Below are 16,688 nucleotides of genomic sequence, written 5' to 3'. Positions count from 1 at the left end.
CTCGTAGTGGCATCCTGCTGTGGCATCATCTGTGCTCCTCCTCGCCTCAGTCCTGGTTCTGTCTGGGATCTTCAGCCCGCCGTAAGCTGACGTCTTCTCTTTTCTGTCAGCCTCGTCGGTGTAGACAAAGTCTGTCCTCACTCCTCTCTGCCACGGCGTCTCTGTCCTCTCAGGACAAACAGCCCACACTGGTGTGCTGCAGGGAGGTGTGAGACACCGCCGTGGACCCTCAAAGACATCAGCACCAGCTGCACCCAGGTGTCTTTACCGTCATTTACCGGCGCCACAAAAACACAGAAAATACCGACAAACAGCCTCCACACACACAACCACCCTGTGACACTACACCTGACTTTTTTTTAACATCCGAAACTTCCACTTTTGTTTTTGGCCGTTTTTTTGACAGACTATGGCGCTTTTCCACATTTCCACTACACTCACGCAAAACCAAAACCATGTCATGAAGAAACCGAAAATAACCTCACATCTCCTCCTGCTAACTGATGCAGCTGGCAAAGCAGAGAAAAAGAAAGAGAAGAAGACAACTGCATAGAAGACACATTTCAAACTGACAATTTCACCCAAATGAGTGGAAATGTGGCTTGTGAATTTTAGATTTTAGTTTCATGTAGTTTTTCAAACTTAAAGTTGCAGTCAAGCGCAGACAGAGAACTCTCAAAGCTGTTTGCTGACAGTTTGTATTCTTTGACTGTTTTGTCGTATGTCATTTTACAGTTCTTTATAACAAAATATAGTCAATCAGAAAAATATCAACAAAACTACAAAGCAGCCGCTTCAGCGTAAATGATGATTTGACAACAGGTATAACCCTGCAAAAGTGCCCTCGAGCAAACCACAATCTTTCACAGAGACATAAAAGGCAAAGGAATCTTAAAGAGCTGATGTCTGAACAGGAAAATCAGAAAGAAAAAAAACGCAAAACCGAGATTTCTTGGTAAAATTAAAAACTTAAAAACTCCTTCAAAAGTTCCTCGTTTTAGGTGAAATGATCAATAAATCCGGATAATAAATTAAACAGCAATTTGTGAACATATTCTATGGTCTGTAATGTATTTTTTTAAATACATTTGTTTGTGTGACTGTTAAAGGGTTAAAAGAATAAATTCATTAGACTAATGGTTTTAGCTAACGATCAAAATGATCCGATTAATCAACAAAAATAATACAGGAAGAATGATTACATCATACACCAACAGCTCTGTACAAGGATGTGCGTTTTTTTATTGAAGGAATAGTTTCAACATTTTCTGGAAAACCTCGTCCACACTGCGCCAAACCTTTGGCGTGTCGGCATCTGGTTTGTTGTGCTGGGACTATTTCTTGACAAACAACAGTGTATTCATCCACTAAATGCCAGGAGGCCCACGCAGCCAGATACACTGTTGTTGCTTTTATTTCTCAGGTTTAAAACACAATCTGCAGTAATATTTTAAACTTTTGATTTCAGAAATGAACTTCTGAAGACGTAAAATATTCATCCTCATAGAAATTAAATTTATTTTGTGTTGAACTTGTTGTTTTCAGCTGGAAATTTTTGTTTAATATTAATTTGTATGTTTTGTTAAATAAACCACTTTCCTCAAATGCAAGTTTGTTTTTAAGTGAGTTCTTCCACCGTTGAGTTAGAAAGTCATTTCACAGCTCTTGAAAATAGAATAAAACATTTAGCTATAAAAATATGAAAGCTACAAAGCAGCCTCTTCACTGTACATTTTCTCACATTTTTATTTTCAGCTGATTTTAACAGGAATAACTCGCTCCAGATGTTTTCACATCAGGTTTTAACCCTGCCGCCGTGTCCTCCAGCAAAACACTGAATGAGAAGAGAAACGAAATGAAAACAACCTTAAAGAGCGGATGCCTGAACAGCAACATCAGAGAAGAAACTTGTGGGTTAAATTAAAAACTAAAAAGTGTTTGTCTGTTCAGTCTCTCCTCTTTTTTTTAAGTTGTGTTGGTTCACCTTGAGTTTAACGTTCAGCTCGCCCACGGATCTTTGCCCGTCTTCTCCTGGAAAACAAAAAAAGGTTTTTTTGTTACATTCAGCAGCGTAAAACCAGCTACACTTACAATCATGAATGAAACTGAAGTAATAAATCACCTGGTACTTTCTGTAGTGCATCACGGTGCTGCAGTGCTCCAGTTTGGCTTCGTCCTCGTCAGCGTAGATCAGCTGACACAAGTTACAGAAGTAACCGACGACCGGCCGAACAAACTCTGCTCCTGTGAGAATTTAAAAAACGACAGTCAGTACGTTGACCTGCATGAACGGCAGAAACAGTAGAAATGGAGTGTAAAAGACGGATTTAAACCTGTGGAGTAAACTGTGGAGTGAGCTGGATGACGCACAAACATTTCTCATTTCAAGGCGATGCACAAAAAACATTATTGTGCAGAATGAAAAATGAAGAAGGACATTGATGAGTCGTGTGTGTGTGTGTGTGTGTGTGTGTGTGTGAGTCTGTGTGTTTAAATATGTCAGTGCATGTTACATGTTAGAGATCAAGTCCACAAATTAATAACTGATTAGTTGATAAGGGGTTGGAAATAATAAACATGGAAGATGCAATTTTTGTTGCTTTTTTGAATCCATCCATCCATCCATCCATCCATCCATCCATCTTCGTACCAACAGGTCTGGTGGGTTTCTGCAGCTCTGCAGCGCTGCCTGCTGGTCCACATTGTTGATCCACCTCTGAGTCCTGCAGCCCATCAGCAGCAGCTTTCTAAAACCAGATCGCAGATCATAAGAGATGCTTTATATTCTTTATAATCTGTAAGTAAAGTATTCATAAAGTATTTACTGTCTACACAAACTGAATCACAGGCATTTCAAGCTCTACAAGCTCCTGCTACATTTCAATGTACACTCAGCAGCTGTAACATGCTGCAGGTGTTCAGCTGTACCGGCTCAGTTTGTGGTTTTGGAGGATCTCCAGTAGAGTCTGGTTGATTTGAATCCTCTGAGTCCTTCAGTCCTGGTTCAGATGTCTCCTCCTGATCTTTGGACGTCTTTTTGTCCTTAAGCTCATCCATCTCAAAAGTCTTTTTGACCTCACAATCGTGTGTCTCTGGGGTCTGTTTTTCTTTACACTCATCCATCATGGATGTCTTTTTGTCTTTGGACTCCTCTGTCTTTGGAGTCTTTTTGTTTTTGGACTCCTCTGTCTTTGGAGTCTTTTTGTCTTTGAACTCCTCTGTCTTTGGAGTCTTTTTGTCTTTACACTTGTCTGTCTCTTGAGTCATATCAACTGACCCTTCCTTCTTTTCGTCTTCCTCCAGCTCCCGCTTTCTTTGAGTTTCGTCACTTGTCGACTCTTTCGTCTTTTCTTTCTTCTCAGGCACCGTGTCATTCTCATGAGTCCCTTTTCTTTTTAATCTCTTGTTTTCTGGACTAGTTTTGGACAAGGGCTCTTTTTCTGGCGCTTTTTTAGCAGCAGACTCCTCCTCAGCTGAGTTCTTCTCTTCAGTCTTTATTGACTCTTCTTCTGGTGTTCTGGACGTCTTTTCTGACTCGTTTTTGACAACTGATTTCTTTTCTGGCCTCTTCTCTGGAGAATTTCTGGATGCAGACTCCTTTTCTGAAGATTTCTTATTGGCCGCTGACTCCCCTGGAGTCTTTTGAGACTTTGAGTTTTTCTCTGGAGACTTTTTAGACGATAGCTTTTTCTCTGGAGTATTTGTAGATGTGGAATCTTTCTCTGGAGTCTTTTTAGACAAAGACCTTTTCTCCGGAGTCTTTTTAGAGTCTTTCTTTGGAGTCTTCTTCGAGGACACCTTCCTCTCATCAGACTCATCCCTGTTTAGTCTCTCACTCCTCCTGCGCTCCGTCCTCTTCTCTTTGTCCATGGGGACGATCACCCTGTGAAGAAAGAGATTTGAGATAAATGACGACAGAAATCTGACAGGTGAAAGGAAGAAAAGGAGACAGTTTTGGGACTCTGACCCGTTTGAGAGTCTTTTGTATCTGTTGGAGATGTTGACGTAGATTTTGCAGCCACTGAGGGTGAACGTTTTAGAGGTCAGCTCATTCACGACTCTCAGAGCCTCCGCAGAAGTCGACATCTCGATGAAACCCTGAAACACACAAACCCAAAACATGATGAGGTGTCATCGAGCTGAAAACATCCCTGGAGTCTCCAAAATGTCAAACACAACTTCACAAATGCCTAAAGAGTCAAAGAGTCTAAATCGGATTTACAGGACATCTGCACACAAACTTACATACTGTCCTCATTGTACAATATTGTCCAATAATCAATATAATAAATAATAATAAACTTTCTTAGGCAACACAAGTGATATCTTGCTAAAAATTATGTTTACACCCCTGCAGTACCTTCAGGAGCAACAACAACAACAACAACAACAACAACAACAACAACAACAACAATAATAACAATAATATAAATAAAACTTTACTTCAGTAAAGAAAACAATTATGACACGTGTGTTGTAATAAAAACGAGTGGACTCCTCATTAAACGCAGTGTTTGTGCAGTATTTGTGTGAAGGAAAATCCTAAATATTCACAAAGCCAGTGATGACAGGTTTACTGAGGACGGGTATCATTTTGACCCTTTGGACCCTTAATTTGGTGTATACAGAAAGTTAAGACAACACAAGCCTCTTGGATACGTTCGGGTCTTTTCACTCAGTTAGGAACCTACCAAAGCAAAAAGGACTGTTGGACCGCAGCCTCGGGCTCAGTGTGCTTCACAGCTGAAGGTTGACAGAAGTTACAGGAAACAGAGGAACAGTTTCTGACCTTTCGGCGCATGGGCAGCCGGAAGTATCGCACCGCCGTCCCAAAATCTTTTACCACCTTGATGAAGTCAGAGTCTGTGAAGTGACTCAGCGGGAGATGGTCGAAGTAAACCACTCTGAAGGACGAAGACTGCAAATAAACAACAAAGTGCAACGTCAGCAGCACGTCTGACCAACAAAACAAACCTTTATTAGAATCTGTATTTCCTCCTTACTTTGTGTTTCTCTTTGACTTCTTCATCTGCAGCAGAACAGAAGATTAAAAACAACCACGAATGAATAAAACATCATAAAAAGATTTAATATTACATTTCATGACCGAACGAATTTGGTTTACATAGTTACTTCAGATTCTTCGGGGCTTACCTTGGTTGTCAGACTGGTTGTCTCCCAGTTCATCCAGAGTGATGCAGTTCTCCAGGTCTACTGGGAAATCTGGTTCTTCCTGGAGACAAAGACAACCCACAGGACGGAGACTGATGAGACCGGTGACAGATACTTATTGATTGTCTGATATCACTAATTAACAGTTTGAAGTCTAAACATCAGTGAACGAAAAATAATTTTGTTGCTACATCTTGATTCTGAATACTTGAAACCATTTTGACACTCATACTGCACTTCCTCCTTCTTGTTTCGATGTTTACTGCAGTTTTTCTGTTGTTCTCTAAGCTGAATCTCAGTTAAAGGCAGTCTTTTTTTTTCCAGCCGGGTCTGGCTCCAGGTTTTGAAATATAAACACAGGTCTCAATGAGATGCTAGGCTAGATAGTAGAGAAAAGAGACAAAAAGTGCTGACTGCCTGACTCTGATACAGTGATGACGTCTGGATATGTGCTCATTTCTTGATTCTTTATATTCTGAGGTTGGGAATCAGCACAGGCCCCACTGTACAACATCATCACAGTACTCAAGCCACAAGCCTATATAATTACAATTTGAAATGTTGTTGTCATATGCAGAGTTTTGCTATATGTTGGAATATACTATTACCATGCAAATTTTGTCCCCTGAATAAAATTTTGTCACTTTCTTTTTTTTTTTAATCTTTTTTTCAGCCTATTAATTACCAGTCAACCCCTATTATTACACTAAAAAACATGTAGTGGGCCGAAAAAGCAATTGATATTATTATTATAATATACAACCAAAAGTTAAATTTGTATTTGCCATATTTATAACTAATAATTCCTGATTTAAAGACGCTTGGTGTCTATGTATCCATACAATGTTGCCACAGAAAATATCACAATAGAGCTGCACCATACCGACTCTGCTTTGCTCCATGGCTGTCGTCGTGGAGATGAGAGACAGTTAATAAAGGTGGGGGTTAATCAGAACATGATCTGCCCACACAGTCTGCAGAAATGCTGTTATCCTCTAAATGAGCTATTTTAACTCGCGTTTCTAATAGTTGGGAACATTCATTTTCACCCAGATTTTCAAAGATACTAAATGAGCCACTCAACTTGATAAAATGTGTGCATTCTTATTCATTAAAGCCATGTTTGCAGAGGCTTTAAAATAACCAGCAGGATGTATTTTTTTAAACACATACTGATTAACTGTATTATTATACAATAAAGCATGACTTCTAATTTTAAAGAGAATGTGTCTCCACCTGCTCCTCCTCCAGCTGAGTCTCCTCGGCTTCTCTGTTGGATTCTGACTCTTCTTCCTCCTTTTTTATAGATTCCTCCTTCTCTTGCTCCTTTTCGTGTATGGGTTTCTCCTCCTCCTCTATTACTTTATCTTGATCAGCAGCCTCTTCGTCCTTCACCTCCTCCTTTTTATCTGAAACAAACATCACAACAGTTGCTTTAAAACATTTTTTGTGTGTGTTTTTCTTTTCCAGAAACAGCTCAGTTTTCATTCCTACCATCTTCAGGTTCAGGTAAGTCTGTTCTCTCTGCAGGATTACTGTCTCCTTCCCCCTCCTCCTCCTCCTCCTTCTCTTCTTCATCAGCATCATCAAAAATGTCCACATCTTCATTCTCCAGAGTCTCTCCATCCTCCCCGATCACCTCCATCCCCTCGATGTCGCTGTCGTCTGCAGACGACCTGCAGCCGATCACAGGCACATCTTCACTTTAGCAGAAACTCAAAGAAACAGCAGCAGGTGGTTTTAAATGCTGTAGGATTTATTTTAAAAACAGGAGAAACTCAACGTCACTTGACACTGGTTGCATCCCGACTCTCCCACAGTAGAGGAATGTGATGAATTACATATGCTTAATGTGGAAAAAAATCACCCTCATTTAATTTACAAATGGATTAAAAAAAAAAACCAAAAACAAAAATTCCCAAAACAACCTCACAGATATGACAGATTTTCCCCACCTTCTTCCTGTACAATGAAAACAATATGACATGTTTGTTGATCTAACTGCATTATCCTTTAAAAAATGCTAGATTATCTCCCTGCAAAGTTGCTGATTTTTTTATTATCATTGTTTTGATTAATTAATTAATTAATTTATTATTCCCTGTTCTATGGTTTGATAAAAGCAGGCTCTATTATCCTCCATTTTAAATGAAATTTTATTTTTATGTATTTATTTAATTTTTTTTATACACACACACACACACACACACACACATATATGTAAATGAAATTTTATATCATTATTAATTTATATTATTTTTTTACTTTTCTAAATATATATTTTCTGGTTTAAAAAGAAAAAAAACAACAACAAAACGAAGAGTATTGATGTTATGTTGGTTTTCATTACTGAAACTTTTTGTAAGCAACACAAAAAAATTGGCCATATCATGATCGTACGCAAAACTCACTCTGCTTCATCCTCAGTCTCGTCTCGCTTCTCCTCTTCAGGTTTGGAGTCTCTGACAGGAGCTGGATCAGGATCAATCCTGGACTCAGAGTCTGAGCAGAGAAGAAGACGGTCGTCATGCAGGTTTTTATGGTTTAGATGAAATTTCATCAGTTTCAGAAGTACTTCCTGATACTTTTTTTTCACTTTGATTTTATACACCATAGTTGGTGTATTGCGGAGTGTGAAATTACTGAATGTCAGACATTATTTTTCCATGTTCTGCAGAGTCTTGTTTTTTTTTTTTTTAAGAAAAAGATTTCTAATAATGTTTTTAAAGATTTTCTATTGAAATTTTCTAGTTTTTTAATTTCTTTCACTTCGTTGTAGTCTGGAGGAGGTTACTCCTTTTTTTTCGTTGTTTTGACTGCACTGATGCTGGCTGGGGTTTCTGGTTTTCATTATATTTGCTCCATTTATTCAGACGCTTATGTCATGTGACCATTTGAGGAACTTTCATTTATTTATTGTAGGATGATGTTTATGCTGATAAATGATGCTTAATTAGTTTTGACTTGCAAAGTATTTAAGGTTACATGTGGCTATGATTAATGTTTATTGTGATATATTTTGATTTTTTTTAAACTATTGTCTGGGTGATAATGCAAAGCAGTTTTAGGTTTCAGTCTCCGCAGTGTGAAATGTCTACAACAACACGTTGCTGTATATTATATTTTTGACAGTATGTTTATAAAAGAACCAACATTTCTTGTTGTTTTTGTCACAATAAAGTCTGTGATCCAATCATTCTGTCACAGAAAAATAAGAATTACAGAAATTATTAGAAATTTTAAACGTGTATGTAAACTTAATTTAAAGATTTTTACTGAGCAGCTTCTCTGCTGTTCATCATGTTGTGTTTTCTTACCAGTCGTCTCGTTTTTCTCTGGAACCACTGACTTCTCTCTGGACTGGTTGCTGGATTCATCTCTGGATCTGGACTTGGACCTGGACCTCCGATCAGTGCTGGATTTATCTCTGGACCTGGTGCTTTTCTCTTTGTTGGACTTTTCTCTGGATTTTGACCTGGTTCTCGTCCTCCCGTCTCTGCTGGATGTATCTCTGGACCTGGACCTGGACCTGGACCTGGAGGTCCTCCCTCTGATGGACGTTTCCTTAGATTTGTCTCTGGACCTTGACCTGGTTCTGGACCTTTTCTCTTTAGAGGACTTTTCTCTTGATTTAGATCTGGTTCTAGTCCTCCTGTCTCTGCTGGATCTGTCTTTGGATCTGGACCTTTTTTCTTTAGTGTCATTTTCTCTGGATCTGGACCTGGTTCTCTTGTCTCTGCTGGATTTCTCTCCATCGTCCTTTTCTCGGTCTTTACTGCTCCTCTTCCTCTTGGTCTCTGTCGTCTTGTCCTCCGTCTCTCGGCTTGAACTCCTCTCCCTCTTGGTCGAACACGTTTCCTCTTCGTACCTTTTTGCCGAAGGGACCCGCCTGCAGGAGGAGGGAATATCAGTGCGGATCAGTAATCGATGGATCAGAATCAGATGATAAATCAGCGATCAGGTCCGTCGTACTCACATGAGGCTCTTGTATTCGACAGAATAGGAAACTGTGAGGACGTCATTGTTGACTCTCAGAGATCTGGAGGAATAATAATCCACCAGCTTCTGAGCATCGGGAGTATTTTTCATCTCTATGAACGCCTGAAAAATAAATACAAGTGATGTTACAGTGTGGCGCTACTACGACAAAAACAAAGACGGGGTGACAACTACAAAAGGTCACTGCATTCACCGATCATTCTCCAAAAGGAGCAGCAAGAATCACTCACAATGTCAGGGATCAGGATAAAAAAAAAACACATCATTTTTAAAGCCAAAATTATCAAAATTCATGGATCTTGTGGAATTACAAACTGCACAAATAATGTCAAAAACTAATTCAGTGCCAACACATGTTCAGAGAGTTTTCTGTGATTGAGATGGGGGTTATGATCTAAGTAACGGGGAGACTGTGAAAAGTTTTTGTATTTCAGTCTGTGATGTCAAATTATGGAATCGTTTAAAGACAGAGTTGAAGCAATGTTCAAACGGGAACCAATTTAAAAAGACGTGCAAGGATATGATTTTCATGAGGTACATTGGCGAAGAAGGGGTGTGACGTGTTTTCGGGAATTACTGTGTAATTATTTCTTTTGTTCTATTTTGTATTATTTCATTTTTCTGTCTCTTCCTCTATTTCTGTAAAAACGATGTAAATATGTTTACATATAGTAATGTATGGTCTGTATAGTTTCTGTGTATATATGTTTCCTGGTTTTAAAGGTTTAGCTTGTGAAAACATTTTCAGTAAACATGAGACCAGGGCTGTCATTAGGAATTTTGGGACAGTGGGACAAAGATTTCCAAAGTGGGCCCAGGTGAGGGTCGGATCCACTTATGAATGAGTACAGAAAAGTACTAAATATTTAATACACTGCTTTGAGGAAATGGTAAGGTACTGTACTTTATTTATCAGGCTATGATAAGTGGTGTGATTTTAGAAATGTTTAAAAAAAACATACCTTTAAAACCCAGCTGTGAGTTTTAAATACAAAATACAACCACAAAGCCAAATCAAAAACCATGACTCTCTCCCCAGTGTTTAAAAAAATATCTGAAGAACCTCGACTGTCCTGCACCACCCTCTCATGAATAATGAACAGTCCCTAATGCCTCTGTATCACCAAAGTATATTTAATTGCTGCCAATATATCCTCCTAAATCTGACACACTGGACTTTAAAGACGTGAAGAAGCTTCCTGATTTTAAACCTCTTCACGGTGATGTTTACAGGTTTTAAATGTGGGGAAAAAAGGTATTGGATCAGCATTTAGAAAAACAGATTGAACAAAACCAGAACAGTTTGGTTCATCTTACCTTAGACGGCAGGAAGAGGGAAAAGAGCGGCGAGCCGAAGCGTTTGACGATGCTGATCAGATCTGATTTGCTGTCCTCTCCTGTCGGAGCCGGAGTGAAACACACCACCCGAGAACTCTGTGAGGAGAAACACAACTTTAATTATTCCAACAGAGAAGATGTGAGGAGAAAAATAAAACTGCGATATACCCAAATACTAAGTATCGTGTGTTAGATGCTTTAGTTATCAGCAGAGGCTTAAAGCTGAGTGAGTTATGAAATCGTACCAATTAAACCTTAAAGCCTGCTTTAATATTACACACACGCTTTAATATCGCTCTGCACACAAAATGTGCTTTTCAAAATCAAGTATTAAAAAAAGTTATACGTTAATATTATTTCCTACTTTAATTGAGTTTTTTTTAACCAACATAAGTCCTAATCATAAATATCAAATATATATTAATTTTAACAATTTAAACCATTTAAATCTCAGGTTTTTATCATGATACCAATTTGTTTTTAAATTAGAGCCCGACTGATATGAGATTTTTGAGACCGATACCGAGATTACTGATATGGGACCGATATGGTGAATTTATGAGCTGGAATGAAAATAGATCATTTCTATATGGATCGTGCACTAATCTTGCACTGATATGAAAAAATTACTCAGAAGGCTGCTTTCTTAAACAAACAACTTTTATTCAACAATTTACTTTAATAAATAAAAAAATCAAATAAACATCAGTGCTGTGTGTTCAGCCTCAGTCTTTGCTGACCATTCAAATAAAGAATATAATAATAAAATAAACATCAGTACTGTATGTTCTTTGCTGACCATTTAATAAAGAATAAATACAATATAATAAATAGCTAAATAAACATCAGTGCTGTTCAGTATCAGTCACTTGCTGACCATTTCTGTAAAAAAGTTTTCTTATAATAATCTTAGAATATCTACCTGCAGGAAGTTGAAGGTCTTAGAGATCCTGAACTCCATCTGCTCTCCGTTTACAGTCGGAGGATAGTTAGCGTGGAACTTCACAAGGTCCCTCGCCTGGTCGATGGAGCCCAGCTCCACAAACGCCTGCAGGGATCACAACAGATTCATTTTTAACATCATGCATGTATTCTACTCTTGAGTTATGCTTCTCTGGGCTGCATGTATGCATAAAGGGAGTTAAATCATCTAACAAGTTTTTAAACTATAAATTCCTCTGCTGAAATGTATCTTGAATGCAGAATACTTCCAGCCTCATACACATGACTGCGATATTTCTCCTTGAGTGAATTGGGAAAGAGAAAATTGGGAATTTGTGAAGTCTATACAGTTTGTATCGTTAATTTATTTCACTTTGCATCCATATATGATCAAAGTTCCTTGAGAATAATAAAGAACGGCTGCAGATGTGATTGAAAACGAAGAGAGAATCATGAAAACAATAATACCCTATCTTAAATATAATATATACATAAACTTTAAAAAGGTTGGAATTGCCTGACAAACCATTGTAATTTATCTCATGTCTCCTTTGATAAAAATAGAAAAAGAAAAGTGTGTCGTGTTATCTTGATTACAAAACATTGTGGAGAAACAGCGTGGACTCACTAAAGACGGAAACATGAGGATCTTGACGATCTTTCCGAACGGTTCGCTCAGTTTCCTCAGGTACGCCTCGTCCACAGACTGAGCCGGAAACTTCACACATACCACTTTGCTTTTCTCTGCAGTCTGATGGGAAAAAACAAACAAAAAAACACAAGATTTTTATTACATAAGAGTTTGTGCAGAGGCAGATATACTTTATGATTTTTTTGGTCTTTTTACCTTCTTTTCTGTTTTTTTATTTGCCTGTGGAACTGTGCAAACACACAGAAAACAACATGTTAGTGCGGTAATGAGTGAGGATGATACGATGAATAAAATTAGTAGAAAATGATAACGTGTCCTTACTGGAGGCGCTCTGATTGGCTGTCTGGGCTCGGGCAGGATTTCCTTCATCCTTCCTCTTTTGCGATTGGTTGTCAACCCTTAAATAACAGGAAGTTTTATTTAAGATGTTAGTCCGTAATCTGAGATCCTTTTCTTTTTAAACTTCTTAAGTAAAAGCTTTTTTTCGGAGATACACCAGTATTTTTTTAGATGTGACCACAGAGCATCAGTTCATAATGTGTTCTGGTTGCTGTTATGGTTGATGTTCTGGTTAGGTGGTGTGTGACACTGACCTGCTGATATTCTCCATGCGACAGTCCCAGTTAGGAAACCTGCAGAAGAGACATGACAGACTTATGAAAATAAAAACAAAGATTATCAAAGTCCTAAAACTCTAAATGTTGAGTTCACACTGTAATGACCCCTGTTGTGTCATGTTGTGTGCGGGGTGATTCACATGTCACATGTCATTCACGTTAAATAAATCAACTAAAAGGATTCTGTGAAAAACAGCATCCAGAGAGAAACTCACTGCTGCAGGAGTGCGAGCTGTCCGTCAGCATGATGAGGCCCGTTTATATGTTTGATCCACACCTGAAACACACACAAACAAAAAGAAGCATAAACAAATCTGTAACTTGACTGATTCTACCCGACAGCTGCAGCATCTGCACACAAACCCTCCCACCCCCCCGTCAGACTCTGTAGAGAGAGGTTCGAGGAGGAGGACAGGTTTCCTTACCTTCTCTGACATCACAGTGATGTCACACAGAGAGCACGAGTACGGGTACGTCGTCGGAGACGTCCCGTAGAAGTCCATAGCTTGTTTTTGGGGCGGCATCAAGCTGGAAGAGGTGTCAAGTTTCAGAAGCTCTGGGAGAAGAGGAGGAGGAGCTGACCTGTGATCAGCTGGTGTCGGCTGACAGAAACGAGAAGCACGGGGTCTTTTGTCTCTTCCTGTTGAGCTGAAAGAGGGTGGTTTCTCAGAGGACACTGGAACGGCGTCTCTGCCTGTCTTACCATACTCAGAGGGTCCTGGTCTGTGGTTGTAGTCCACAGAGGAGACTGGACCAAAGTCTCTGCCCATGTTGCCATAATAAGAGGGTCCCGTGCTGTGGTTGTAGTCCAAAGAGGACACTGGACTGGAGTCTCTGCCCGTCTTAGAATACTCAAAGGGTCCTGGTCTGTAGTTGTAGTCCTGAGGGGACACTGGACCAGAGTCTCTGCCTGTTTTGGCAAAATCAGAGTGTCCTGGTATGTGGTTGTAGTCACGAGAGGGAAGCGGACCAGTGTCTCTGCCTGTCTTACCATACTCAGAGGGTCCTGGTCTGTGGTGGAAGTCCACCATGTAGCTGGAGGACGACGATGATGATGATGGTTGGTCTGTCCTGACGGAGCCGCAGGTCCTGGGATTCCCCCAGCGGTCCAGTTCAGATGAAAGAGGATCAGGCGTCATGTTGTCCACTGGGTACTGGAGGGGCTGGCTGCGGGGATGTTCCCAGTCGCTGGCAGAGGAGCTGGGAGCAAGTTGACGGGAGGAGCTGGGGAGGTAAGAGGAAGAGGAGGAGGCAGGAGAAGGAGCACTGGGAGGGAAAGGTTTGACGGTCCCCCTCTTTCCTTTGATCTGTTTGAGGACCTGAGGCAGGGACTCGACGGTGAGGACGTCTTCAGGGAGCTCGGCCAGCAGAGCCAGGTCGCTGGGCTCCAGACCACAGCTGCTAAGGATGCTGAGAGCGCCGTCCTGCGACCACTGAGCTCCTCTGGAGGAGGCCGAGGAGGAGGAGGAGGAAGAGGAAGACAGGTGGGATGAGGAGAAGGACTCCTGAGGCTGCCTGTAAAAGTCATGGTCCGATGAGGTGTGACGGTGGTCTGAAGAGCCATAGGATCCATCAGGTCTGAGATCGGTGTCAGACGGCGGTCGTTTGTACGGGTAGTTGTGAGACATGACGGGAGGAGAAACGCTCAGGGCGTTTCCTGCAGACAGAAGGTGTCAGGGAAGACAGAAGATGTAAAATTTGACTTACTGAGATGTGAAAAAGCTTGAAGATGGTTCATTGTGAGCGTAAATCAGTTGAAAACATGAACACAAGCTGTTCATGGGAGTAACAAGTGCAGAGGATAAGTGATAATATCTCTGTTACACCTCAAACTGGTGTGGAGAAAAACGAGTTAATCCGGTTTAAACACATGAACTTTTACTACACATCTGACCAAAGCGGGTTACCAGAGTAACCAAAACAAAACATCCACCTTTAGATCCATCTCGGGTTTTGAGACCCACCAATGCCTTGATTGAGATTTTAAGGGGTTCTCTGTGTTTATTAAGGGGTCTGAGACCTCCTGAGTCCTTCTGTATTTTGCAACCCTGGCTTTGACACAATTACATGATTTGACATTCAATGGTAACAGAAATAATAAGCAATAATTCTGATAATTTTAAAAAATATATTGTTTCTGTCAAAGACTCCAAATATTAACTAGGGGTTAGGGGTCGACCATTATTGGTCTTGCAGGGCCAATGCCGATACAGATAGTGATTATTAGAAGTTGATAAGACCAATCACCACTATTTGAAACCAATATGCACTTAAATTAAAAATTAAAATCTTTCTGTCAAAATTTAGAATTTGGAATATAACAAACTCCAACACAAAACTTTGTTTAAATGGCTTTAGCAAATGTTTAATCCAAAACTAAAACTTTCAACATAATATACAGCAAGTTCCCCAAATAGTTTTATAAAATCAAGTGAAATTTTAAATAAAATATGAAAAAACAGCTCCCTGAGGTTTTACAAATTAAAAGCTCCTCCCATGCAGATACTTTCTTTGCATTTTTGAAGTGATTAATTTTATCTGCGATCATTAAAATAAAATGCTGATGCTGATGATCGGCAAAATGTCAAAAGTCGGCCCTGATAACCAACCAGACCAATAATTTGTCAACCCCTTGAAAGACGCTATCAAAACTATACATAAAGAAAACAAAAAATAAGAATAATTCCATAGATTATCTTCTTAAACTGTAAGACATTTTTTTGTTTTGCATTTGTTCTAATCTCTATTTTTGCAAACATAAAAGCTCCTCCGAGTTTAAACGGACTCTCTCTAATTTTATCACTGTGAGCTGAATATATTGGGCTAACAAAAAACACATTGTGTTTGAGCAAACTGTGAGCATTTAAAAATCGTTTTTAATTTATTTACAGTTATGACACACAGCAAACCTGGAGCAGCGCAGAAGTACTGATGGTACTAGTAAACATATTTAATACTTAAGTATCCTTAACTTTACTAGTTATGAGATACAACATTAGGAGTACTGTGAAGGCACCGTAACACAAAGCACTACAACATTTGCAGTATTTACCGCACATTAATACTGCAGTTCATCCAAAAACAACACAAACAGTAAAACACTGACAGGGAGGTACATTATGCTCTTAATACTTGCACACCGTTACCTGAGAGGGGTTTTGCATGCAGAGCTTTAACTTGTCGTTGTGTATAATCACAGTGTGGTATTATTGGCTGAGTTTCTTACAGTACAAGATCTAAAAAACTGTAATACTTTGACATTTACACAGTAACGTTAGCTAACCTACGCTTAAGCCTGCGTTTCTTTCAAACACAAGCTAGCACTACAGATTAACTTGAAATAATAGAAGTTAGTTATCGGTAAATAAACCGTTAATCAGATTTTTGTTGATTATTACACGCAGACAGCAGAGCTCATGAAAGACATTTAAACAGACATTAGAAAAGAGGCTAACAGCTTTAGCTTACCGAGCTAATGTTGCTAGCCTACAGCATTAGCACAGATAGCTGGCGGCTAACAACCGAGAAAGACGATCTTCTGCAGGCGCTTACCTTAAATTAAACACAAAACTGCGTCAAGTGAAGCACGACAACGCCGCATAAAGTGAAGTGAAGCTTTCCAAGGTGAAAAAAGGCCGTTTTAGTTGAAGACAGATGTCAAACGGGGAGACAGTTCTGACTGACAAGCTAACTGACTGAGCGTCATTCTTCTTCGTGTGTGGTGGAAATGGCGCATTATCGCCTCCTGATGGTGTGGAGGTCACAACGGAGATAAAAGATGAATAGATAAATACATTAAATTAAATAAAAGAAAATATATTTTATGTGTGTGTGTGTGTGTGTGTGTGTGTGTGTGTGTGTATGTGTGCGATATATATATGCAATGCAAAGTTAAATCATAAATTAAATTCAATCAAATAAAATACAGATTTATAGGATAAAACAAAGCATAATTGCATTTAGTTAAA

At 39.4% G+C, this 16,688-nt stretch overlaps 1 protein-coding gene across 2 annotated transcripts; it reads right to left on the bottom strand.

Annotated features, from left to right (window-relative positions):
- Nucleotides 1-1,218: 1,218 nt before the first annotated feature.
- LOC121948243 (neurofilament medium polypeptide-like) lies at nucleotides 1,219-16,425 on the bottom strand. 2 transcript variants are annotated; one of them, XM_042493588.1, is made up of 23 exons: nucleotides 16,273-16,425; nucleotides 13,146-14,377; nucleotides 12,936-12,997; nucleotides 12,697-12,735; nucleotides 12,425-12,501; nucleotides 12,299-12,330; nucleotides 12,080-12,202; nucleotides 11,432-11,557; nucleotides 10,489-10,605; nucleotides 9,149-9,273; nucleotides 8,490-9,061; nucleotides 7,584-7,674; nucleotides 6,667-6,848; nucleotides 6,409-6,581; nucleotides 5,155-5,233; nucleotides 5,004-5,029; nucleotides 4,790-4,918; nucleotides 3,968-4,098; nucleotides 2,929-3,883; nucleotides 2,651-2,747; nucleotides 2,123-2,244; nucleotides 1,985-2,031; nucleotides 1,219-1,834 (listed from the first exon to the last, which is right to left on the bottom strand). In XM_042493588.1, the coding sequence occupies exons 2-22, from the start codon at nucleotides 14,346-14,348 to the stop codon at nucleotides 1,999-2,001; spliced, it is 4,494 nt and encodes a 1,497-aa protein (XP_042349522.1). In that variant the 5' UTR covers nucleotides 14,349-14,377; nucleotides 16,273-16,425; the 3' UTR covers nucleotides 1,219-1,834; nucleotides 1,985-1,998. The 2 variants fall into 2 exon arrangements, with proteins under 2 accessions (XP_042349522.1, XP_042349521.1); XM_042493587.1 differs by having other exon boundaries at nucleotides 1,219-2,031.
- Nucleotides 16,426-16,688: the final 263 nt, after the last annotated feature.

The sequence above is a fragment of the Plectropomus leopardus genome, chromosome 9 (assembly GCF_008729295.1).
Source record: "Plectropomus leopardus isolate mb chromosome 9, YSFRI_Pleo_2.0, whole genome shotgun sequence".
Taxonomy (NCBI): domain Eukaryota; kingdom Metazoa; phylum Chordata; class Actinopteri; order Perciformes; family Serranidae; genus Plectropomus; species Plectropomus leopardus.
This window is presented reverse-complemented; position numbering and strand designations above follow the sequence as displayed.

Excerpts from the sequence above, each read along its gene's own strand:
- LOC121948243 (XM_042493587.1), bottom strand. The coding sequence starts at position 14,348 with ATGTCTCACAACTACCCGTACAAACGACCGCCGTCTGACACCGATCTC. Across the intron at positions 9,274-10,488 it reads CCCTCTTCCTGCCGTCTAAG|GCGTTCATAGAGATGAAAAA; the intron begins GTAAGATGAACC and ends TTTATTTTTCAG. Across the intron at positions 9,062-9,148 it reads GTCGAATACAAGAGCCTCAT|GCGGGTCCCTTCGGCAAAAA; the intron begins GTGAGTACGACG and ends CTCCTCCTGCAG.